General features: G+C 44.4%; 1 protein-coding gene across 1 annotated transcript in view; it reads left to right on the top strand.

The window, feature by feature from the left end:
• The window catches only part of AGBL5 (AGBL carboxypeptidase 5), a gene marked incomplete in the record, with an annotated part of 117,930 nt that overhangs the window by 52,831 nt on the left and 39,282 nt on the right, over nt 1–25,817 (top strand). Inside the window, 2 exon segments of the mRNA XM_077489098.1 lie at nt 4,958–5,148; nt 11,316–11,497. Coding sequence (XP_077345224.1) covers nt 4,958–5,148; nt 11,316–11,497 — 373 coding nt within the window.

Raw genomic sequence — 25,817 nt, 5'->3', positions numbered from 1 at the left:
TGCATTTTGAATTGCACTGATTGCTGTATAAAATGTGAAGGGTCCCAAAATCACACAAAAAGTGTCCGATGTGTCCGCCATAATGTCGCAGTCCTGATAAAAATCGCTGATCGCCGCCATTACTAGTAAAAATATAAAATAATAATAAAAATGGCAAAAAACTATCCCCTATTTTTTGTAGACTTTTGCGCAAACCAAATCAAATGCTTATATTGATTATTTTTTTTTTTTTTTTTTTTTTTTTTTTTTTTAACCAAAAATATGTAGAAGAATACATATTGGCCTAAACTGAGAGAAAAAAAGTTTTTTTTTTTTTGGGATCAAATGCCACCAAAAGAAAGCTCTATTTGTGGGGAAAAAGTACGTCAATTTTGTTTGGGAGACACGTCGCATGACCGTGCAATTGTCAGTTATTAAGCGACGCAGTGCTGAATTGCTCAAAGTGCTCTGGTCTTTGGGCCAACCAAATGGTCCGGGGCGTAAGTGGTTAAAGGAGAAGTCCACCCTAACACTAAAATCTCTGCATCTACAGACATCCACAGTGTCTACATCTACATCCACATATGTACGTTTTTTGAAGCCGACCTGACCCTATCCCGTGCTGAGTTGTCAGCTGCGGTTTTGCTGTGTAGGCAGGTACAGAGGACACAGCCGACAATGGAAGCCCCATAGTAAGCCTATGGGTGATGTAGCTCCCCATTCAATTTTCACAGCCACTGTCGAGTGTGTCCTCTGCAGAGCTTCCACCGCTAGAGACGAGACCGGATCAGATACCAAAAAAGTATGTATGTTGACTTATTTTATATTCTCAGGTCATTAAAAAAAAGCTAAACACAGAAAGCGGTGGGGGAAGTGGCGTATGTGTTGTAGGGTAGGTGGGGCTGGTCACCTGACATGAGGCCAGCATTAGTCATGTGACCTGCAGCACATATAGACACAATATAGGCACCGGAAGTCTTTTGTCTTTTTAGACCTCATTCACACCATGTGTAGAGAGGCGAGTTTTTCTGAACCCCTGCAAGGACATTAAGAAAGCAATTGTTTTCTATGTGCCCTGTTCACACCCCAACACTGGTATCAGCTGCTTATTTTTTTCTGTGCAGAAATCTTACGAAAAGTGGCTTTCTGCACAGAAAAAAACTTGCATGACCTCAGAATTGTGGTGTGAACACTGCACATAGAAAACAAATTTTCTTTGTGCCCTTGCAGATACACAAAAAAAAAAAAAACTTGCATGACAGCAGCGTTGTGGTGTGAACAGGGCACATAGAAAACAATGATTTTCTTTGTATCCCTACAGAGACCTATGTTAGAAAAATGCAGGTCTTTGTACATCGGGTGAACAAAAGACCAAAAACAATTCAAGCCAAATCTGCGTTTAAAAAAAAAAAAAATTATTATCAGTTTTTGTGCATGTATGGTGTAAATGAGCTTCTCCTGACATTGGCGCTCCAGGAGGTAACCATGTGGGCTTCTGGTCATATGACCCGTAAGCAGAGAGTGTGTACCTACCTAATACTGTGGCCCAAAAAAAGACAAAATGAGGTGCCGCTCGGGTAGAGAGGTGAAGTCCAGACCAAACCGCTGTGAGTGCTGGCAGGGACGAGGGTACTTATCCTAGCTCCAACTCGCAGCAAAGTCAAAAGAAAACATCCATAAGCCACACATCAAAGGCAAACCCATGTGCATGTAGTCAGATAAATAACGGCCTCAGCACAGAGTCCAGCCAGGCCATGCCCCAACATGTTTTGCTCCGCCCCTAATGTGTTTGGCTCCACCTGCTTAATCATGGAGAACCTGCTTTAATACTGCTTATACACAAACTATCATTCCTACCTACCATCACTACTGACTTTACAGCAGACCCAAACTTTGTCTTATGGTCACCCACTGAAAAGTCCATTCTATTTCTATGAATAAGCTGACCTTTTTTTTGAGTAAAAACTGCGTCACAAAAAACGAGCAGCGCTTTAGTGTTAACGGCCCGCACTGCAATGTGAAAGTAGCCTAAAATGTGTTGCAGACAGCTGACAAAGGTCAACTTATAGTGCTCTGAAACTGCTCTTGGAAATGACAGATATGCTTTATTATCGCATTCATTTTTTTTAAAGCAAACTTTTATATATGATGCTTTAGGTTGGGGGTCAGCAACCTGTAGATCGTGCTCTACCAATAGATTGCGAACTGATGACTGGTAGATCACAGTCTGGGCTTCCTGACCCACCATTCCAGAGCATCAAAGTGCAATGCAGGGTGACTACTTGGAGCTGTAGTAGGGAATAAGAGCCGCATAAGCCAATGCCTGGCTCCTGTCCCATGCGGAGTGGCCCCATTTACTGTAGTGATTGGCAGGTGGTAGCATACACCAAAAGCAACAGGGGGCAGGGCTGCTGCAAGGATTTTTGACACCCTAGGCGAAACCTAATTTTGCCGCCCCCCCATTGGTTCCACCCCCTTTTCTCTGCCCATGTATAACCCACCTTTTTAATGAAGCGCCCCTCAAAGGCAGCCTCGCCAGCGCCCCTCAAATGCAAATGGAGCGGCTGCTGCCTGCTGATGCTGAGACTTAGTTGCTTGCTGCAGAGATAAGAGAGTAGGAACACCAGTGGCTGGGCGGGCGCCCTAGGCAGCTGCCTAGTTGTAGCACTGGCCCTGACAAGGGGCTTCATTCCTGCTGCAGCATATGTACACACCTTTTGGCTACTGCGTCAGCAGCTAAAGGGGGTAGGGATTGGGGGCAGTAAAACTTGCAACTCAGCTACAGGGTTTTTCGTGTGAACGAGCCCTAAGGGGGCTGCTGCTGAATGCAACTAAGGGCTCATTCACACGTGCAGCAGGCACTGAGGCTTCTCTAAAAAGTGATGAGTTTGACAGGTGGTGAGGAGGTGATATGTTGGCACCTTACCACTTGATTTAAACCCATGATTGCCATGCAATGCATGTGATTGTGACACAGTAGTACAGCAATTACAGGTTTAAAATTGGTGTGAGGAGGCAACACTGTGCCCGGTGATCTTTGACTCAACGATCTTTGATCTTTGGCATGCTGTTCAGGTAGATTGCCACCTCTTACCTCTGCTTTAAGTTATACCAGAGTCTCAAAGTTCGGAGTGTGGCACATTATGTGTATAAATCTCACCCTGTGAAACAGACTTGTAGTCAGTGTGTCCACTCTGTCAATCTCTAGTGCCAGGGACATAATGACGTAAAGTTATTAATGCAAAGAGGACATGTCACAGCTTGCCTTATCATGAAGCATTTGCCAGCAGGTTTTGACATGACCGGGCATTGTAACAAAAGTTAAACTGCGGTCAGGAGAACTAAACCATCCGTGTCACCATAAGAAAAGCTTGCTGTCAGTTTCTCATATGTAGAGTACACATTGGTAGAGAAATATTAAAACTGGTGCACACAGAATCCGGTGCAGCTGTGCATAGTAACCAATCAGCTTCTAACTTCAGCTTGTTCAATTAAAGTGATTGTAAAGGTAAAAAAATAAAAAACATGTCATGCTTGCCTCCACTGTGCAGCTTGTTTTGCACAGAGTGGTCCCAAACCTGCTCTTCTGAGGTCACCCGGTTGCTCTCACGGCTCCTCACCACATCTGACAACCGCCTTGGAGAATTGCTTCCCAGAGGGGGTTACCTGGCGGGCGCGCTCCAGAGTCCAGCATTCAGCGTCCATAGAGGCTGAATGCAGGACTCGGCGCCCTCCCCCCTGCGCTCATGTCATTGGATTTGATTGCAGTGGGAGCCAATGGTTGCGCTGCTATTAATCTATCCAATCAAGAGCCGAGAACCCCGGGGCAGAGACACAGCCCATCCCCATTGGTCAAGTTTGAGGGTAAGTAAGTAAAACGGGGGGGGGGGGGGGGGGGGTGGTCACTGACAGGTGTTTTTTCACCTTAATGCATAGGATGCATTAAGGTGAAAAAACACGAAGGTTTACAACCCCTTTTAAGCTTTGACAATGAGCCCTGGTTCACATTGATGCTACTTTGAAACCGTGTTCTTTCATTTGAAGTAGCACGATTTAAAAGTAGCGATTTCAGGTGCCACTTGAAAGTCATCTGTGCGGCTTCATGCACTGATGTCTATTGAAGACGAACCCGAAATTGGCAAAAGTAGTGCAGGAACTACTTTTGCAAATTAGTGCAGCACTGCAAAGTCGGCGTCGCTCCGATTGGAACGGTGCCATTGCCGGCAATAGGCTGCATGACAATTTGCTCCAATGTGAATGCGAGCTAACGCCTCTGTCTCTGTGCATCAGATTTATTACATCTTCCCCTTTGTCACTGGAAAGTGAAAAGTATTTTGTGTTTGTTTATTGTAATGTGCTCCTTCAATATGTTTTCCATGTTTGCACTTCCATATTTTTGTTACCATAATAGAAATTTGTAAATTGACCACAAGATGGAGCAATTTTTTATTTTTTTTTGCAATAAATGTTTGTTGCGTTTTCGAAAGTCATACAGATTATTCTGCTTAGCACGGAGACAATTGAAATAGTGGTCTTGACATAAGGAACAAGAAATAAAGTAAAATAAACCCAAGGAACAGCTGGTGTTCTAACATTATAAACATCAATGGAGCACTATTTTTAACTTTTCCCCCGCTACTGTGGTGGTGCCTGGGCCAATTGCTAGACCCAGGTGAGTGATGTCCCTGCTCCCCTAGATTTCCAACACAGCTGTTTTTAAAGACACTGTGGAGGAACATGGAGTAGCAGAATAAGGGGAGTATAGAGAATCGATCGGGGGATGCAGTGACTCTGCATGGACAAGGTGACGAAAATGCAAAACAGTAGCGGAACCTGTGTATGTAGACTGTATATATACATTTTCATATTCTCCTATTGCTTACGATGAGGCTTTGGGGGGTTTAGGGAACTTTGTAGGATTGTGATGATTTTAATGACATATTTAAAAAAAAATTTTTTTGTGTGTTTTGACTCCTAGGTGGGCCGAGCTGTGGCCATTGCAGCATTGGATCTGGAGGAAAGTAACCCCTGGCCCCGTATTATCATGTCAGAGTATAACAGCCTCTCCAACCTGAGGGCCTGGGTGCTGAAACATGTCAGGAACACCAAAACCACTAATGGCGGGGGGTCAAAGAAGAAAGGAACAAAGACCCCACCAAAACCCATCTAGTAAGACTTGTGTAATAAATTTTTCAGATACAGTGCAGTTTTAACTGCTTCTGGGCCTCCCCACGTACATTTACTGCGCAGGGCGGCCCGGCTGTGCAAAATCTTGTACCTGTACATGGTTTTGTGCACACAGTTTAGGGGGCGCACGCCGCTCCCGCTGTGATTGGACACAGCGAGGGCCAATCGGCGACCCACCGATCGTTCACAGGAGAGACAAATCAGCCGTCTGCCTTTGTAAACAAAGCAAACGCCAGATCTGACAAGAAGGGAAAGAGAGATCTTGTGATTCAGCTAAGCTGAAGTCGGACTTTGCAGTGCCGCACTGATTTGCAAAAGTAGTTCCTGCACTACTTTTGCCGATTTCAGATATGCCTTCAATAGACATCAGTGCATGAAGCCGCACAGATGTCTTTCAAATAGCACCTGAAATCGCGCTGGCCCGCTACTTTGAAATCGTGCTACTTCAAGTGAAATAACACGATTTCAAAGTAGCATCAATGTCAACCAGGGCTTATTGTCAAAGCTTAATTGAACAAGCTGAAGTTAAAAGCTGATTGGTTACTATGCACAGCAGATTCAGTGTGCACCAGTTTTAGTATTTCTCTACCAATGTGTACTCTACATATGAGAAACTGACAGCAAGCTTTTCTTATGGTGACACGGATGGTTTGGTTCTCCTGACCTCAGTTTGACTTTTGTTACGATACGGTCATGTCAAAACCTGTTGGCCAATGCTTCATGATAGGGCAAGCTGTGACATGTCCTCTTCGCATTAATAACTTTGTCATTATGTCCCTGGCACAAGAGATTGTCAGAGTGGACACACTGACTACAAGTCTATTTCACAGGGTGAGATTTATACACAGCTAAGCTGAATCACAGATCTCTTTTCCTTCAGTGTGACACTGCCCCACACAGTAAGCACCTCCCTAGGGAACAATTAACCCCTTGATTGCCCCTGGTGTTTACCCCTTCCCTGCCAGTGCCATTTATACTGTAATCCGTGCATTTTTATAGCACTGAATACTGTATTGGTGTGACTGGTCCCAAAACAGTTTCACTCGGTGTCAGATTTGTCCGCCGCAATGCCGTAGTCTCACTAAAAATTACAGATTGCCGTCATTACCAGTAAAAAAAAATAAACGCAAGTCCCTAAATCTATCTAATTTACCAAAAATATGTAGAATACATATTGGCCTACATTGATAGGTATTTTGTTTTTTTTACTTTTTTTTGTTTTTCTGGATGTTTTATAGCAGAAAGTAAAAAAAAAAAAAAAAAAAAAATAAATATATATATATATATATATATATTCAAAATTGTCAGTAATTTTTGTTTTATAATGCAAAAAATCTAAAATGCAGAGGTGAGCAAATATCACCCAAAGAAAGCTCTATTTGTGGGAAAAGAGGACATCAATTTTATTTGGGTTCAGCGTCGCACGACTGCGCAATTGTCAAAGCGCTGCAGTGCCGTATCGCAAAAAATGGCCTGGTCAGGAAAGTGGATAAAACCTTCCAGAGCTGAACTGGTTAAAGTATCTTACTGAACACAGTACAACTTCCTGTGTACAGTCCATTGTGTGTCTGTGCTTAGTGTTCCTTTCTGTACACAGTCCATTGTGTGTCTGTGCTTAGTGTTCCTTTCTGTATACAGTCCATTGTGTGTCTGTGCTTAGTGTTCCTTTCTGTACACAGTCCATTGTGTGTCTGTGCTTAGTGTTCCTTTCTATACACAGTCCATTGTGTGTCTGGGCTTATTGTTCCTTTCTATACACAGTCCATTGTGTGTCTGTGCTTAGTGTTCCTTTCTGTACACAGTCCATTGTGTGTCTGTGCTTAGTGTTCCTTTCTATACACAGTCAATTGTGTGTCTGGGCTTATTGTTCCTTTCTATACACAGTCCATTGTGTGTGTGTCTGTGCTTAGTGTTCCTTTCTATACATAGTCCATTGTGTGTCTGTACTTGGTATTCCTTCATGTATGTGATCCAATGGCACAGTACTCTTTCCTGTACACAGGAAAATATTTCCATTGCACATTACATTGCTGGAAATGGCTTGTAGTAGGTGGGTGCTGTAGCAACTGCTGTATACTTGCCTGCTCTGTGCAACAGTATTGCATAGACAGGTCCCTTGCCACCTTGCCAGCACAGTCCACTCTTCCCTCTAGCAAGCTGGCTCCTAAGGAGGCACCCGTGCATGTGCACTCCCAAGCTGGGTTGTGTGCATTCATAGATATACAGCATTGGCAATCCACACCCCTGCTGCCTCATCACAGGAGTTCGATTGACAGCAGCAGGAGCGTATGGCTCCACTGCCCTTAGTGTCTCTTTTGAAATTGGGAATTGAAGAGAGCGGCTCGGGAGCAGTGACAAGAGTCAAGTAAATGTTTATGGTTGGGGGTCAGTCGAATAAATAGAGGGGCCTTTATTTTCACTTTATTGTAGAGAATGCATTAAGGTAAGAAACCTTTTGAGTTTAGAACCACTTTAAGGCAAATTTCGCCAACACACTGAATCTTTGGAACAGTGCCCAAAATTTTATTAAAGCGATCCCTTCACCGCAAAGAATTGCAATTAAATCCATAAACTTTTGGATGCTATATCAAAGATCTACAGTGTGCTGATGATATATGCCTTTGTGTACACAGTCCAATGTGTTACACAGCATAATACACCTTCCTGTACACAGACCAATGTGTTATGCCCTGTACACACACTCAGACTTTCCGACGGAAAATGTGCGATCGGATCTCGTTGTTGGAAAATCCGATCGTGTGTGGGCTCCATCAGACTTTTTCCGCCCGACTTTCCGACGCACAAAGTTTGAGAGCTGGATCTAAAATTTTCCAACGACAAAATCCGATCGTTTAAATTCCGATCATGTGTAGACAATTCTGACAGACAAAGTGCCACGCATGCTCAGAATAAATTACGAGATGAAAAGTATTGGCTACTGCCCTCTTTATAGTCCTGTCGTACGTGTTCTATGTCGCCGCGTTCTGAACGATTGTATTTGCCGACAACTTTATGTGACTGTGTGTATGCAAGACAAGTTTTGAAAAAAATCTGACGGATTTTGTAGTCGGAATGTCCGACCATGTGTACAGGGCATTACACAGCATAGTACACCTTCCTGTACACAGTCTGATGTGCTACACAGCATAGTACACCTTTGGGCACACAGTCTGACGTTACACAGCATAATACACCTTCCTGTATGCAGATCAATGCGTTACACGGCATAGTACACCTTCCTGTACAGAGTCCGATATGTTACACAGCATTGTACACTAGGGCTGCAACTAATAATTATTTTCATAATCGATTAATCGGCCGATTATTTTTTCGATTAATCGGATAAAAAAAAAATGAAGAAGGGGAGAAATACACACACACACACACACACACACACACACACACACACACACACACACACACACACACACACACACACACACACACACACACACACACGTGTCCCCCCCAGTATAGATGACACATTCCTCCCCTCTCACATGGTGTCACTGCTCCCCTCCCCCCCTCCAGTGTCTCGGGTTTTCTCACCCCTTCATGGTGACAACGGCTCCTCCTCGGTGTCCCGGGTGGTGTGGGGCGGAGTCTCAGTCTGGACCCGCCACATGTGACTCGGCCGACTCCTCCAAATGGAGCGAAGGGCACCCCGAAGCCGGGAGATGGATGCACGCATGTGCAGAGCACAACCTCCAATCACGGCAGTGCTGGAAAGCGGCCCGGCGAGGGCTTGCCACGCCTGCGCTCTGCGGCGGGTCTATTGGAAGGCTGCTGGGTAGAGGGGGGAGGAGGAGCCGAAAGCTGCGCAGGCGTATTGCTGGCGGACGTTAGCTGGGTGGCGAATGCAAGCAGGCGTAGCTGCGTGCTCATGGACGTGGTGCATGCGTAGGACACGGGAGGATACACAGGCTTCGAACAGAACGGCAGGGGGGAAGGTGCGGACTAGGGGTGCAACGGATCAAAAAACTCACGGATCGGATCGTTCCTCGGATCAGAGTCACGGATCGGATCAATTTTCGGATCGGCAAAAAAAATAACACTATCCCCGCCCCCCACAGCCACATAGTGTTATACCTTTTATTTAAATAAACAATCTCCCCCCCCAATAAAATGCAGCTTATTACAAGCATAAAAACATAGTCAGCATATCATTGATGATTTGCGCCAAGCTCACCACCGATCAAAGTTCCTCCAAACAGACCGCCGTGATGCGTCCCGGGATGCCTATTGGCGCAAATCGTCAGTGATATGCTATGTTTTTATGCTTGTAATAAGCTGCATTTTATTGGGGGGGGAGTGTTGTACCTTTTATTTAAATCAACAATGTGGCTGTGCCGAGCAAGTGGAAAGGCTTAGATAGGATTGGATAATAACCAACTACTATCTAATAGATAGTAGTTAGTTATTCGGTTAGATTAGGTAATAAATGTAGTGGTACCTGCATAAAAGAAGTTTTGAATGAGGGCAGGCAAGGCATCCAACGTGACTCCTCCAGAATTCCTTCACTTGGGCTGACACAGGTTGAACAACGCGCTGGGGGTGACGTCAGCGCACAGCTCGCCGCCGCCGGGTGTACCAAGATGGCCGCCAGCTCCAGAGCTAGGCCGAAGCCGCGGCCTTTCCTAAGGCCGCGGCCTGCTCCGCGGATCGCATGGTGCGGACCAACTAATCGATAATGAAAATCGTTGACAATGATTTTCATTATCGATAATATCGATTAATCGGTTCAGCCCTATAGTACACCTTCCTGTACACAGTCCGACGTGTTACACAGCATAGTACACCTTCCTGTACACCTTCCTGTACACAGATCGATGCGTTACACAGCATAGTACACCTTCCTGTACACAGATTGATGCGTTACACAACATGGTACACCTTCCTGTACACAGTCTGATGCGTTACACAGCATAGTACACCTTCCTGTACACAGATTGATGCGTTACACAACATAGTACACCTTCCTGTACACAGTCTGATGCGTTACACAGCATAGTACACCTTCCTGTACACAGACCAATGTGTTACACAGCATAGTACACCTTCCTGTACACAGATCGATTTGTTATACAGCATGGTACACCTTCCTGTACACAGATCAATGTGTTATACAGCATAGTACACAGATCGATGTGTTCCAGAGCACAATACAACTTCCAGTTTGAACCTTAGCCCTGTGTGTAATATCTGTGTGCAATGCCTGTGTGTTTGTTTATATCCTTAGCCCCAAAGAAGTCTATGGGCAGCAATTATTGCCAGCCTACAGGATGTAAACAAACTCTAAAGGCCAAAGGTGCTAGATGGGGGCATGTATAACTCTGGGGAGAGGATGATTTGGCCAGTTTGGATTAGGGAATCCATAGAGGATTTGATCTTTTAAGCCCTGGTTCACACCAGTGCGGCTTTAAAATCGCACTACTTCAGAGTGATTTCAAAGCCACAGATCAGTGCGACTTGCACCTCCCAATTTCATTGCAACCTCATTTAATAGAAGTCTATACAAGTCGCAATGAAATCCCAAAATGTAGTACAGAAACCTTGAGTCGCAATGATTTGATCGGTTACATTGCAGGGATGGAACTTGTCAAGTAATTTTAAACTGTCAAGTCACATGACAAATTGCAGCAGTGTGAACCAGGTCTTAATCTACTCAATTGGTGACATGGGAATTTATAGATAGGTAACTCCTATCCTCATATTGATTAGTGGCTCTAAATTAATAACTACTGCAGTAGGGAACAGACACAAAAGATACACTCCGCATCTTTCCAAATAACTGTTCTACTTTTATTATGACGCAATTTAAGGTTTTTATACACATGATTATGTAGGTATCACATTAATATTACAATTGTACGTTTATGGAAACAAGGGGCGTAACATAGGCAGACTAATTCTAATCAGGACTCGAAAGAATGCAAACATGTAATGAAAACATTATTAGTGCCGTGTGCACAGTAAAGGCAGTGTGCAATACATACAAAATAGAATACAATTATATACAGAACTTACATATTTCATTTACAATTTGCGAGGACTTCCATGGTCTGGGGAGAACAGGATCATATTGGAGGAATAAGGGTAGGCAATCAACTGCCATTTCTTTGAGCTTGTTTCTGTTTATTCTCCTCCAGCTCCTCATTGTCGGAAAACAGTCTGACCAGATCGCGGAGTTACAGCAACGGCACTACCACCAGCAGCAGCAGTCAGCAGAACTCTCCCCCGACCAAACCCTGCCCCAGCTTTACCTTCGTCTGTTCCAGCAGTAGCCAGAGTCCACCCAAGGGCAGCCACCGGTTCCTGGGACCCGTGAGAGGTAAGCTGAGCTCTGCTCAGTGCTGGTCGCCCGTCTTCACCCCCCTAGAGTACATCTGTCGTTTTTGGTCCAAGCAGAGTTGAAGAGCAGCCTCAGTGTCACCCGGGTTTAGCAGCATCTCTGTCATTCCAAGTCTGGACTGTATACTTCCCCCTCACCTATTTGTGTGCAGCCTGGAGATTGGTCCTTTTGCTTTTCTGCCTGCAGATGACTCTTATGTTGACGTGTACGGGCTCTCCTGCAGATTTTGGTTTTTGATTCAGCTTCCTTCTGTGTTTTTTATCCATGGGTTTCTATATTTCCAGTGGAGGTTTTTATTTTCTTCATAACAGGCAATTTGCACCTTCCTAACAAGAAATCCAATCGGGAGGATTTGGCTATTTATTCTATCCACTAAAACATAACACACGGAGGGTGTTTTAATGACTCTGCCTTAGTTGCTCATTTTGTACAATACATTTTTTTTTTCCCCCGGACTTAGGGTTTTGTATCAGTGACCAACTGAATTTACTGCATACTCATTATATCACTTTTTTGTTTCAATGTGTTGTTTTGTATGTCTCTGAGGGGAGCGGAAGGAACCATTATGTGTGGAATTAAAATCAATGCTTCATGAGATTTAAGCTAACCTCTACCAGGGGTCTCAATCTGGTGGCCTTTCAGCTGTTGCGAAACTACAAGTCCCATCATGCCTCTGCCTGTGGGAGTCATGCTTGTAATTGTCAGCCTTGCAATGTATCATGGGATTTGTAGTTTCGCAACAGCTGGAGGGCCGCCAGTTTGAGACCCCTGCTCTAGACCGATCCAAAAGATACAAATTAATGCACATAGGTAATCATTATGTCTGTAAATGTGTTTTATTTTTTTTTTTTTATTTTTTTTTTTTATTTGTTTATTTTAATTTTTTATATGCAAGCAGTTTCCTTTTTTAAATTTTTTTAATTGATGTGTATTAAACATGGTATGCCTAGAGTACAGCGAATATCGTATACTGAGTCTTAAGAAATAATTTTTGTGTATTTTTTTTAAATGTATTTTTTAATAAAAGGAGTACTTGGATTTGCAGCTACTGTACAATAGGGACTGGAGGGTGACAGGGCGTCACACAGAATCAATCAGATGTGCTGACATGTTTTTAGGTGGAGAAAACAGACTGATGAGCTCATCACTGCTGCTTCTCCTTTTACTGTCCAGTTCAGGCGGCTGGGGGCAGCTCCAGGGTTACCTGGGCTCAGAGGAAGTGTGTTGAATGATACTGGCCATCAGACTGGTTATATCTAGTGTTTAAAAAAAAAAAAAAGTACCGCAGGCAGAATTTTTGTATTAAATGTTACACCAAAAGCCAAAATTATTATTTTAACTCTTAATAGACTCATTTTAATTTTGTTATTTTTGGCTGAAGTTGCGTTTGAAGGCTGCAGTCAAGTGGAGAAAAAGTGCACTTAGGAAGCTGCAGAAAGACGCAGGTCTCTGTGTGATATGACTGCCCCACTTCTCCACCTCATCCAATCGGAGAAAACTTTGCATTCAATCAGAAAATGCAGAGCATTCTTTGAATGGGTACATGTGCTGAGCGGCTGACCTCCTGTGTTCAGAATGCAGCAAGCCGGCTGCTCAGCACAGGACCCGGAAGCAAGTGGAGATCACTGGAGTAGTGATGTCTACTACAATGATTTCCAGGGGATTATCTAGGCATGTAACGATGTATAAAAAGTGTAAAGGCGTCTTAAAGGGGTTAGTTTACTTTTACAGAAAAAATATAAAGGTGAACTAATGCTGGACACCCCTAATCTCCACCCCCCCACCCCTCAAGGTCCGTGCTGTACTTGCCTCCAGGGTTGCAAAACTGTCAGCCAGCTTAGCGGTCCAGGGATTAGAAACACCCCACCCCCCTCTTCTGCCTGTTTTCCTGTCATTTCTGATTGGTCACTGCTGTCAATATAATGCTAGTCTTTAGATATGGCAGTGCTAAGAATGGGGAAATATATCACTTGGTCGGGATCTAGCCTCAGTTTCCCATTGGGCTCCGCCCACCTCTAGTACAAAAATTCACTCCTTGTTGGAGTGACTGGGGAGGGAGTATCCAGTACTTGTTTCTGGTAGGTACATGAATCCGGCACATTCGCCAAAACACTTTCACGATGGAATTTGAAACCTTTCTGAATTCCCCTGAGAGTTTCTGAAATGAGTTGGGCATTCTGGGAATCCTGCATCATGGGTGCACCGTCTTGAATATGTTTATTATTCCAAAAATTTTGACCGCTGTGTAAAATCTATATAGAAACAATGTAATGATTTGCAAATCTCATAAACCCATATTTTATTCACAATAAAAAATAGAAAACATATCAAATGTATAAACTGAGAAAATGGACCATTTTAGGGAAAAAAGAAGTTAATTTTGAAATTTATGGCAGCAACACATCTCAAAAAAGTTAGGACAGGGCAACAAAAAGCTGGAAAAGCAAGTGGATGTAACAAGGAAGAGCTGGAAGATCATTTTGCAACTAAAGTGATTTGGCTACAGGTCAGTAACCTGATCAGGTATAAAAAGAGCATCTTAGAAAGTCAGAGTGTCTCAGAAGCAAAGGTGGGCGGAGGTTCACCAATCTGTGAAAAGCTGCATCTAAAAATTGGTGAGCAGTTTTTAGAATAATGTTCTTAAACCTAAAATCGCAAAGGCTTTAAATATGTAATCATCTACAGTACACAATAACAAAAGATACAGAGAATCTGTAGAAATCTCTGTGCATAAGAGACAAGGAAACACGATACTGAATGCCTGTGATCTTTGGGCCATCAGATGGCACTGCATTAAAAACAGGCAGTATTCTGTGATGGGCATCACTGCGTGGGCTCAGGAATACTTCCAAACATCACTGTCTGCAAGCACAGTTTGCCGTGCCATCCAAAAATGCAAGCTAAAGTTCTATCGTACAAAGAAGAAGCCATATCTGAACATGATCCAGAAACCCTGCCCCCTTCTCTGGGCCAAAGCTTCACCACTTCAGCCCTGGAAAAATTTACCCCCTTCCTGACCAGGCCATTTTTTGCGATACGGCATTGCGGCGCTTTAACTGACAATTGCGCAGTTGTGTGACGCTGTACCAAAACAAAATTTACGTCCTTTTTTTCCAACAAATAGAGCTTTCTTTTAGTGGTATTTGATCACCTCTGCGGTTATTTTGTGTGCTATAAACAAAAGAAGAGCAACCATTTTGAAAAAAACACTCTTTTTTTTTTTTTTTTTTTTTTTTTTTTTTTTTTTACTTTTTGCTATAATAAATATCCCAATTTAAAAAAAATCTAAACAAACTTTTTCCTCGGTTTAAACCGATATTTATTTTCCTACATATTTTTGGTTAAAAAAAAAAAAATGCAATAAGCATATATATTGATTGGTTTGTGCAAAAGTTATAGCGTCTACAAAATAGGGGATAGATTTATGCAATTTTTTATTATTATTATTATTATTATTTTTTTTACTAGTGGTGGCGATCAGCAATTTTTATCGGGACTGCGATATTGCGGTGGACAAACCGGACACTTCTGACACATTTTTGGGACCAGTGACATTTATACAGCAATCAGTGCTATAAAAACGCACAGATTTACTGTATAAATGCCACTGGCAGGGAAGGGGTTCACACTACGGGGGGATCAAGGGGTTAACTTTGTTCCCTGGGTCTGTTCTAACTGTGGGGGGGGGGGGTGACACTGACTAAGGGAGGAGACCGATCGGTGTTCATACATAGTATGAACACACAATCTGTCTCCCCTCCCCTGAGAGAATTGGGATTTGTGTGTTTACACACACATCCCGGTTCTTGTTCTGTCATGAGCGATCGTGGGTGCCCGAAGGTTATTGTGCCCTCCTGGACATGCTGCGAGCACGTGTGGGCCTCCTACAGTGTCTTAAAGAGCCGACTTACAGCTGTGACGGCTCTCCCAGGGAGCAAACCTGCTGCAGTATAACTGCGGCAGCTGTTTGGGAACCAGTTAAAATGGTCTGTTACAAAGTGAAATACTACTGTGGTCAGACAAATTTAAATTTTACATTCTTTTTGGCAACCATGGGTGCCACATGCTCTGGGTAAATAAGGAGAGTGACCTTCTGACTGGTTATCAGCACTCTGTTCAAAAGCTTGCCTCTCTAATGGTGTTGGGGGGGGGGGGGGTGTATTAGTGGTGTGGGTGGAATAGGAAGCTTGCACATCTGGATAGACACCATCAATTCTAAAAGATATATACAGGTATTAAGCTGGATTCACACCTATGCATTTTTAGTCCTTTTTGCAGATTTGCCCTACAGAATGTGTTCCATAGGAAACCATGTTAAATGGACTGTGGTGCAAATATGCAAAATGCAAAAAGCACTAAAACTGCATTGGTGTGAATCCAGCCTTGATGCAGCATATGCTCCCATCCAGATGCCTTTTTCAGGGAAGGCTTTACATTTTTCAGCAGGACAATGCTAAAGCGCATGCTGCATCTATGACAACAACATGGCTTCATAGAAGAGTCCAGGTGCTTACCTTGCTTGCCTGCAGTCCAGACCTTTCACTGATTGAAAAGATTTGAAATAAAAAATACAACCCAGTACTGTTGAGCAGTTTGAACCCTATATCAGACAAGAATGGGACAACATTCCTATCCCAAAACTCCAGCAACTGGTCTCCTCAGTTCCCATACATACAGTGGTGGGAAAAGGGTTTGCCCTCTTCCTCATTTCCTGTTCCTTTGCATGTTTGTCACACTTAAGTGTTTCGGAACATCAAACCAATTTAAACAATAGTCAAGGACAACACAAGTAAACACAAAATGCAATTTGTAAATGAAGGTGTTTATTATTAAAGGTGAAAAAAAAATCCAAACCATCATGGCCCTGTGTGAAAAAGTGATTGCCCCCCTTGTTAAAACATACTATAACTGTGGTTGTCCACACCTGAGTTCAATTTCTCTAGCCACACCCAGGCCTGATTATTGCCACACCTGTTCACAATCAAGGCATCACTTAAATAGGAGCTGCTTGACACAGTAAGGTCCACCAGAAGATCCTTAAAAGCTACACATCATGCCGAGACCCAAAGAAATTCAGGAACAATTGAGAAAGAAAGTAATTGAGATCTATCAGTCTGGAAAGGGTTATAAAGCCATTTCCAAAGCTTTGGGAATCCAGCGAACCACAGTGAGAGCCATTATCCACAAATGGCGAAGACATGGAACAGTGGTGAACCTTCCCAGGAGTGGCCGGCCGCCCAAAATTACCCCAAGAGCGCAGCGACGACTCATCCAAGAGGTCACAAAAGACCCCACAACAACGTCCAAGGAACTGCAGGCCTCACTTGCCTCAGTTAAGGTCAGCGTTCATGCCTCCACCATCAGGAAAAGACTGGGCAAAAATGGCCTGCATGGCAGAGTTCCAAGGAGAAAACCACTGCTGAGCAAAAAGAACATCAAAGCTCGTCTCAATTTCTCCACAACACATCTTGATGATCCCCAAGACTTTTGGGACAACATTCTGTGGACCGATGAGACAAAAGTGGAACTCTTTGGAAGGTGTGTGTCCAAGTATATCTGGCGTAGAAGGAACACTGCATTTCATAAAAAGAACATTATACCAACAGTAAAATATGGTGGTGGTAGTGTGATGGTCTGGGGCTGTTTTGCTGCTTCAGGACCTGGAAGACTTGCCGTGATAAAAGGAAATATGAATCCTGAAGGAGAATATCCGACCATCTGTTCGTGTACTCAAGCTGAAACGAACTTGGGTTCTGCAGCAGGACAATGATCCTAAACACACCAGCAAGTCCACCACCGAATGGCTGAAGAAAAACAAATGAAGACTTTGGAGTGGCCTAGCCAAAGTTCTGACCTGAATCCTATTGAGATGTTGTGGTATGACCTTAAAAAGGCCGTTCATGCTCGAAAACCCTCTAATGTAACTGAATTAGGACAATTCTGCAAAGATGAGTGGGCCAAAATTCCTCCAGGACGCTGTAAACGCCTCATTGCACGTTATTGCAAACGCTTGGTTGCAGTTGTTGCTGCTAAGGGTGGCCCAACCAGTTATTAGGTTTAGGGGGCAATCACTTTTTCACACAGGGCCATGATAGTTTGGATTTTTTTTCACCTTTAATAATAAACACCTTCATTTACAAATTGCATTTTGTGTTTACTTGTGTTGTCCTTGACTATTGTTTAAATTGGTTTGATGTTCCGAAACACTTAAGTGTGACAAACATGCAAAGGAACAGGAAATGAGGAAGGGGGCAAACACTTTTTCACACCACTGTATAGGCTGGGCTCACACTGCTGTGCGACATTGCATGTGATTCGCACTGCACTGCTGTTCAAATCACATGTGTTGTCTGTGCGATGCAAGTTCAGCCATACAGATTGTCATGCAGGACAATTTTTTTTTTTTTTGTCCAAACCAGAATCGGATCTCATGGGTGTTCACCCCCATGCGATCCGATTCATGTTCGAATTGACAGCTTGCACTGCGATATGTGAACCGATCTTGTCATTAACTTTGTATTGACAATCCCAGCGGTTCGCATAAGGCAGTGTGAACCGAGCCCTAAAGAGTGTTAAAGTGGAGTTCCAGTCACCTGTGAAAATATAAAAGCCAACAGCTACAAAAACTGTAGCTGCTGACTGTTAAAAATTAGCCACTCTCACCTGTCCCACAATCCAGCGGTGTGCTCACCCCAGTCGGTCGCACCCACTTTCTTTGTTCCTCTGCGCTGGCATCTTCAATTTGGGCACCCGGCTGTGACAGCTTGCGGCTTCACAGCCGGGTGCCCACTGCGCATGCACGAGTAGCACTGGGCATAGTGTCTGGTCAATGCAGTCTTCTGGGACCTGTCGGTGTCCCAGAAGACTGCGTGAGGGAGGGGAAGTGGGAGCGAGTAACTGTCAAAATTGGGTACCTGTTCGTCCCCCCGCCTCAAAAGTGCCCATTCTTCAACAGGAGCGGGGAAAAAGTCCTTTAAAGCGGAACTTTCCCTTTTGGGTGGCACTCCACATTAATAGAAAGTGATGTTGCACCATGGTAAACATGGCCTTGTCCCAACTTTTGTGAGACTTGTTGCTGCCATCAGTTTCAAAACAACCTTATTTTTTTCTTAAAATGGCAAATTTGTTATGTTTTCTATTGTGAATAAATATGGGTTGATGTGGTTTGAAAGTCACTGCATTCTATTGTTATAATTGTAACAAACCTATCCCTCTGCCCGGGGTTCTCGGCTCTTGAGTGGATAAATTAATAGCAACGCAGCCATTGGCTCCCGCTGCTGTCAATCAAGTCCAATGACACGGGCGCCGGGGGGCGGTGCAGAGTCATACAATCGGAGGCTATGGATGCCGAATGGATTCAGGAGCGCGCTCCACACAAGGTAACCAACGCCCCCCCCTGGGGAGAGCGCTTCTCCTAGGGGGCTCTTTGATGTGGGGAGGAGCCGCGAGAGCTGCTGAGGAACCCCAGAAGACGGTGTTCAGGGACACTCTGTGCAAAATGAGCTGCACAGTGGAGGTAAGTATATGTTTGTTTTTTTTTTGTTTTTTATAATCGATAATCAAAATAATTGCTAAAATTAACAGTTTGCTGTAGCGGCTACATTAGGCACTGGAAAAAGAAATGATTGTTACAAGAAAAAGTCAGTGTAGTTACATTGAATAGTTCAATAATAAGGGATGAATGGGATCGTGTTCGAATTGTGCGTGAATTTGGATGCAGAGATCCCGCATTCAATTCGCAATGGTGTGATCCCAGCCTACTTCAACACCGTGTGCTCATTCCCTGACATGTTTCGTCATACTGACTTCATCAAAGGGTTGCGAAACATGCCAGGGAATGAGCACACGAGTCAGCAATCATGTTGGAGAGAAAAGAGCGAGTCCATGTTAGAAACGGACACCTGTTACCCCATCATCCGGAGTTTGATCTGACTTGGAACGTAATTGGAGTATATGAACGTACCTACCTGGTGCATGTGTTTTTACTGATGATTGGACAATAAATTGCTTTTACGGTGTCACGTTATGGGGCTAAAAAAATTTTTGTGAGACCGCAACTTTTTTTCAAAGAGCCTGAATTACTCACAATCTTGCGGTGGAGGTATTGGATTGAAAGATCAGCAGAATGAGCCACACAGAACCTGCTCTTTTTCCAGTGAGAACGATCGCAGAGGATCGGGGAGAGATGTTCATTATAGGCTGTACACTTGCCTATATCTGGTAAGTGTGTATTTCATAGCGACACAGAGAGCTCAGCTGTGACTTGAGAATCGCAGCCTACAATGGAGCACAATCCCATTCATCCCTTATTATTGAACTGTACAAAGTAGCAACTACACTGACTTTTTATTGTAGCAATCATTCCTTTTTCCAGTACCTAATGTAGAAACTACATTGAACTGTTTATTTTAGCAATTATTCCCTTTTCCAGCACTGTACAGGTATACCCCGCTTTAAGTACACTCACTTTACATACACTTGCGAGTACGGACATACCCGCAGTATGGAGCTGCCGTCTGGAGTTGTCAGTGAAGAGGCTACAAATGAAGAAGAAAAGTGCCTGCCCACTAGGCATACCTGGCAGCCAGCCCAGAGTTGCTGCCTAAACATAAGTGTTTTACTATGCAGTACTATAACCTTCACTCCCTGACCCCCTCACTACAGCCCATAGCCCTCCACTATAGGCCCTGACCCTCCCTCTACAGCCCCCCTGATCTCCCCCCCGCTCAACTGCTGCCCCTGATTCTCCCCCCCCCCCCCCCCCCAACTGCTGCCCCTGATTCTCCCGCCCCCCAACTGCTGCCCCTGATTCTCCCGCCCCCCAACTGCTGCCCCTGATTCTCCCGCCCCCCCAACTGCTGCCCCTGATTCTCTCCCCCCCCCCCCACCCCCAGAAGTGAAAAGGGGTATTGCTTCACTTTAAGTACATTTTCGTTTTTACATACATTCTCTGTTCCCATTATGTACTTAAAAGTGGGGTATGGCTGTATTAAAGAGGAGTTTCCCTATAAAAAATAAAAATAATAAAAGTCAGCAGCTACAAATACTGCAGCTGCTGACTTTTAATAATCGGACACTTACCTGTCCCAGGGTCCAGCGATGCCGGGGATCGAAGCTCCGCTCGCAGTCATCTGGGACCCGTCACGTGTCCCAGATGACTGACAGGAGGGAGGGGCAGAGCTGAGCCCTTCCTGAGCCGAGGGGAAGTGATTTCACAAGCCCAGGCACACTACGAGGGACCCCCTAGCAACAGGCATTTAGAGGGGAATTAAAAAAAAAAAAAAATTCTAAATGTTTTTTTTTTTTTTTTTAAGGAATTTTAATGACTTTTTTTTTTTTTTCTGTGGAACACAACTTTAAGTTTACAGTTTTTATATCAACAGTGTGTTGCTGTACGAGCGCTGCTCGTGTTTGTTACAATTTTATGTTTGTATTTTTTTTTTTTTTTTTTTTTTTTTAGCAGCTGCCTATAGAATGGATGTTTTGATTTTCACCCATTAGATATGTCAGATTCGTATTTCTTTCACCTATTCCTAAAGCGCTTGTGTGCGCGGGTCTGACTATTGTTCACATTTGTTTTAGTTCTATTCTGCAGATTTTACACAAAATACCTTTCTTAGAATTGGGGTTGTAGTCCAGTGGCAGGAGGGTGATGCCTTTATGGCTGCATGTTGGGGCAGTAGTAGTATGTGAATCGGAAAACGGGCTGCACAGAACTGTAAATAGTCGGCCGTGTAAAATGGTCGACTTTTCTGAATTCCATTTTCAGTTTGACTTGGGGTTCCTCTTCGTTTTCTGTGATTGCATTGTACAGGTAATAAGAGCACTTCACAATGTGTAGAGAATGGTCGGTCTCCTCCTACACCCCCCGATCAGCATGTTCATATTCATGAAACGCGTGTATTGTATGTTACAGACCCGGGATCTGGCCGCATTGAATGTCTGAGAAATGTCATGTCTTCTCCTCTTTGGTCGAGCTGGGATTCATTGTATGGCGGGATCTTTTCTTTGTCATCTCTGTGGGATCGGACTGTGATTCTACATAACCAGCCTTTGTGATCTTGTCACTGAGATCTGTGTGGTCCTGATGTGATCGATCTTTGTGTGATCTGATATGGTGCGTGCTGTGTGTTCAACTGAGATCATCCCGTATCTGTGAGATCTGTTCACCGTGGTGTTTGGTAGATCCAAGGCTGGTGCATGGATTTTTGACACCCTAGGTAAAACCTTGTTTTGCCTCCCCCCACCCTGGCTCCACCCCTGACTCCACCCCCTTTTCCATGCCCCTGTATACCCCACCATTTTAATGAAGCGCCTGTCAAATGCAGCCCTCCCAGCGCCTGTCAAATGCAGCCTCCCCAGCGCCTGCCAGCGCCCGTCAAATGCAGCCTCCCCAGCGCCTGCCAGCGCCCGTCAAATGCAGCCTCCCCAGCGCCCGTCAAATGCAGCCTCTCCAGCGCCCCTCAAAGAATGTTTGCTTGCTTCCATTCATTCGAGAGTGGGGACACAGATACAGTCCTCCGAGCAGCGGCTGCTTGCTGCAGAGAGAAAAGAGTGGGAATACCAGTGGCCGGGTGCCCTAGGCAGCAGTGCGTCCTAGGCGGCTGCCTAGTTTGCCTAGTGGTCGCACCGGCCCTGGGTAGATCTGTCTATGTAACCTGACATATTCATGTGTGTGTGTGTGTGTGTGTGTGTGTGTGTGTGTGTGTGTGTGTGCGAGAGAGAGAGAGAGAGAGAGAGAGGGAGAGCTCAGATCTGTGTAACCCAGTTCTGAGTGTGGAGTGGTTTTGATCTGGTTCTGGGGTTTGGTAAAACCTGTTGAGGGATTTGCCTTTTGTGATTGATTGTAATGCAACCCAAGGATGTGATCTGCCTTTGTGATCTATAATCGAATCTGTGTGGGATCTGTCACTGTGATCTTATAATTTCATTTGGTGTTTTCTATGCATATGACCCTCTCTGATTTAATATAGATCCGTCTCTGTAAGAGGAGGGCTTTCCGTGTCATCTCAATATAATCCACCCTCTGGGATCTGGATTCTCATATAACCTACTTACTAGAACTTTGTAAAATATATAGTCTGTGTTCTAAAACTCCTATGGTATACATTTTTTTTAAAGGGTTACTAAACCCAGGACCCTGCATTTACTATATCTGGTCTCCCACTTTACACAGAAATGCAATTATTTTAGTAAATATAAACTGCTGAATAGCTTTTCTTATAAGCAGTATATAGCAGTCTTGTAACTTCTATTGCTGTCTTGGGAAAGCTTGTAGGGGGAGTTTTCATTCTCCTCTGACTATTCCACGAGGCTGCAGGACCACTGACCTTCTGTCTGGACAGTGCTGATTGGCCCTGTGCTGATCACATGCACCCTCCCCCCAAAAAAACTCTAGCAATACACACCAAACTGAGCATGTGCAGAGTTATTCCAAGGCTCTGTACTATCAGCAGATAGATTGGGGACAGTGAAAGAAGGGGAAGAACAGAGAAGACAAGATTAAACAGCCTCTTTACACAAAGCAGAGGAATGACCCCTTAGGTTCCACAGTGAGTATAACAAGCATGCTTTACTGCATATACAGACTGATTTTATTGTTGTGGCTTTAGTAACATATTAAATTACAAATCTATATAATACTCTGTTCTAGCTGTATTCATTAAACTGGATTATAAACCTCAGACATGAAATATGAAGAAAGCGTACCCCCCTCTATAGTGTGTACTTGTCTCAATTAAGAGCACCAAGTGAAGGCCTCCAGCCGGCAGAACACAATATCACTGCCGGAGGGATTCCTCCAACACTGACTGGGTTGATGGGAAAATCAAGCAATTTTTTTTCCCCTAAGACAGTGATGATGAACCTTGACACTCCAGAAGTTTTGGAACTACATTTCCCATGATGCTCAACTATACTGCAGAGTGCATGAGCATCATGGGAAATGTAGTTCCAAAACATCTGGGGTGCCAAGGTTCACCATCACTGGCCTAAGATAAATGCATAATCGATGAGCTGCTTTATTGTAAGAGAAATGTATTGGTACAGTATATATAGCTGGCAGCAAAAATACCCAAATCTTGTTGTCCAGCCTCCTAATACTTTGTAGAGCAGCATGCAGAGAGGAGGTGGCTGCCTGGTAAGCCAAGTCTTTTGCATTGCATGGCGTTGTCCTAAGACCAAGAGCTTCCTCAAAGGGGTAGAGGGCAGAGTGATGACCTCATGGGCGTGCTTCTGCTCTTTGCTTTCTCAGACTGGACCCGGCCTGAGAATTGGCTCAACTGTAACACAGCCTGCAGAGGGCTCGGGGCCTTTCTGTGCTGACTGGCAGGGGGGCCTGGATCCCAAAATCTGGCTTCACAGACTTCAGAATGGTTCAGCGGGTAGAACAGCCGCACTACTGCAGTCTTGTGTCCTCCTTTCCTCTCTTCCTCTCCATCCTCATCTCATGATATCAATGTCTGACCCATCCTGTGTCTCATTAATGTGGATTCTGTCCTGTGTTTCTCTCTCTGTGACTGATCTCAATAAAATCTTCTGCTTACATCTCCCGTCTGCTGTGTGTTTCTGGGTGATCTCATTCCATATTCCACAATGATGATCCTGTATCTATAGATCAGGACATAGCTGCTTGTAGTCTCTTCTCGCCTCTCTCTGTCTTTATTTTTTATAGAAGTTCCGAATGGAAAGTAGTAAAATCTTGGAAGGTAAAGAAAAAGGAAAGTGTCCTGCCATACCGTCCCCCCCACTGAAGAATAATGCCAGGTTTATTATACTCTGTGATCGCTCCTCTGCCTCTGCAGAAATTCGTTTTTAGCTTACACATGGTGGAGATCATATACTTCCCACAGGTCTAGGGCGGTGGTCTCCAAATTGTTACCCGGGGGTCAGATGTGGCCTTTTGCTTTGCGGCCCATCTTTTGCTTATCTGGCCCTTGAAGTACTGTTTCATTCACTGACATCAATAAAGGGGCATCATTTCTCCGCACTGACACCAATGAAGGGGCACAATCCCCCCCCAATGACACCAGTGATGGGACACAATTTCTCCCAAAGATGCCAACAATTGAGCACAGTTTCTCCCACTGAATTGGACACAATTCCTCCCCCAATGACACCAGTGATGGGACACAATTTCTCCCAAAGACACCAACAATTGGGCACAATTTCCCTCACTGAATTGGGCACAATTTCTCCCAAAGACACCGACAATTGGACACAATTCCTCCCACTTAATTGGGCACAATTCCTTCGACTGACACCAACAATTGGACACAATTCCTCCCAAAGACACCGACAACTGGGCACAGTTTCCCTCACTGAATTGGGCACAATTCCTTCCAATGACACCAACAATTGGGAGGAATTGTGCCCAATTCAGTGAGGGAAATTGTGCCCAAAGACACCAACAATTGGACACAATTCCTCCAACTGAATTGGACACAATTCCTTCCAATGACACCAACAATTGGGCACAATTCCTCCCACTGAATTGGGCACAATTCCTTCCAATGATACCAACAATTGGACACAATTCCTCCCACTGAATTGGCCACAATTCCTCCCAAAGACACCGACAGTTGGGCGCATTTTCTCCCACTGAATTGGGCACAATTCCTTCCAATGACACCAACTATTGGGCACATTTCCTCCTACTGACACTAGCCATGTGGCACAATTTCTCCCACTGACACCACACATGGGGCATTGTTTTTCCCACCTTAAGACCCCTTTCACACCACACCGCCCATAGCATGGTCGGTAAAACGTCGCTATTTTTAGCAACGTTTCACCGCCGGATTTGTGGCGCATTTCGGCCGCTAGCGGGGCTCTTTTACCCCCCGCTAGCCGGCGAGAAAGGGTTAAAACCACCGGCAATACGCCGCAATATCGGCGTTTTGCCAGCGGCATTACAGCGCTGCCCCATTGATTTCAATGGGGAGCAGCAGCGGAGTAGCGGTAAACACACCGCTCCTTCACCACTCCAAAGAAGCTGCTGGCAGGACTTTTCCCTGACGTCCTGCCAGCGCACCGCTTGACGCTTGTAAACGCATATTAACCGCTTCAGCCCCGGAAGATTTGGCTGATGAATAATCAGAGCGCTTTTTGCGATTCAGCACTGCGTCACTTTGACAATTGTGCGGTCGTGCGACGTTGCACCCAAACAAAATTTACATCCATTTTTTTCTCCCCACAAATAGAGCTTTCTTTTGGTGGTATTTGATCATCTCTGCGTTTTTTTTTTTTTTTTTTTTTGCTGCGCTATAAACAAAAGAGTGTTTGAAAAAAAACAATATTT

This window comes from Lithobates pipiens, unplaced genomic scaffold (genome assembly GCF_037356315.1).
Source record: "Lithobates pipiens isolate NorthernLeopardFrog02 unplaced genomic scaffold, aLitPip1_a1.2 Scaffold_18, whole genome shotgun sequence".
NCBI lineage: Eukaryota > Metazoa > Chordata > Amphibia > Anura > Ranidae > Lithobates > Lithobates pipiens.
This window is presented reverse-complemented; position numbering and strand designations above follow the sequence as displayed.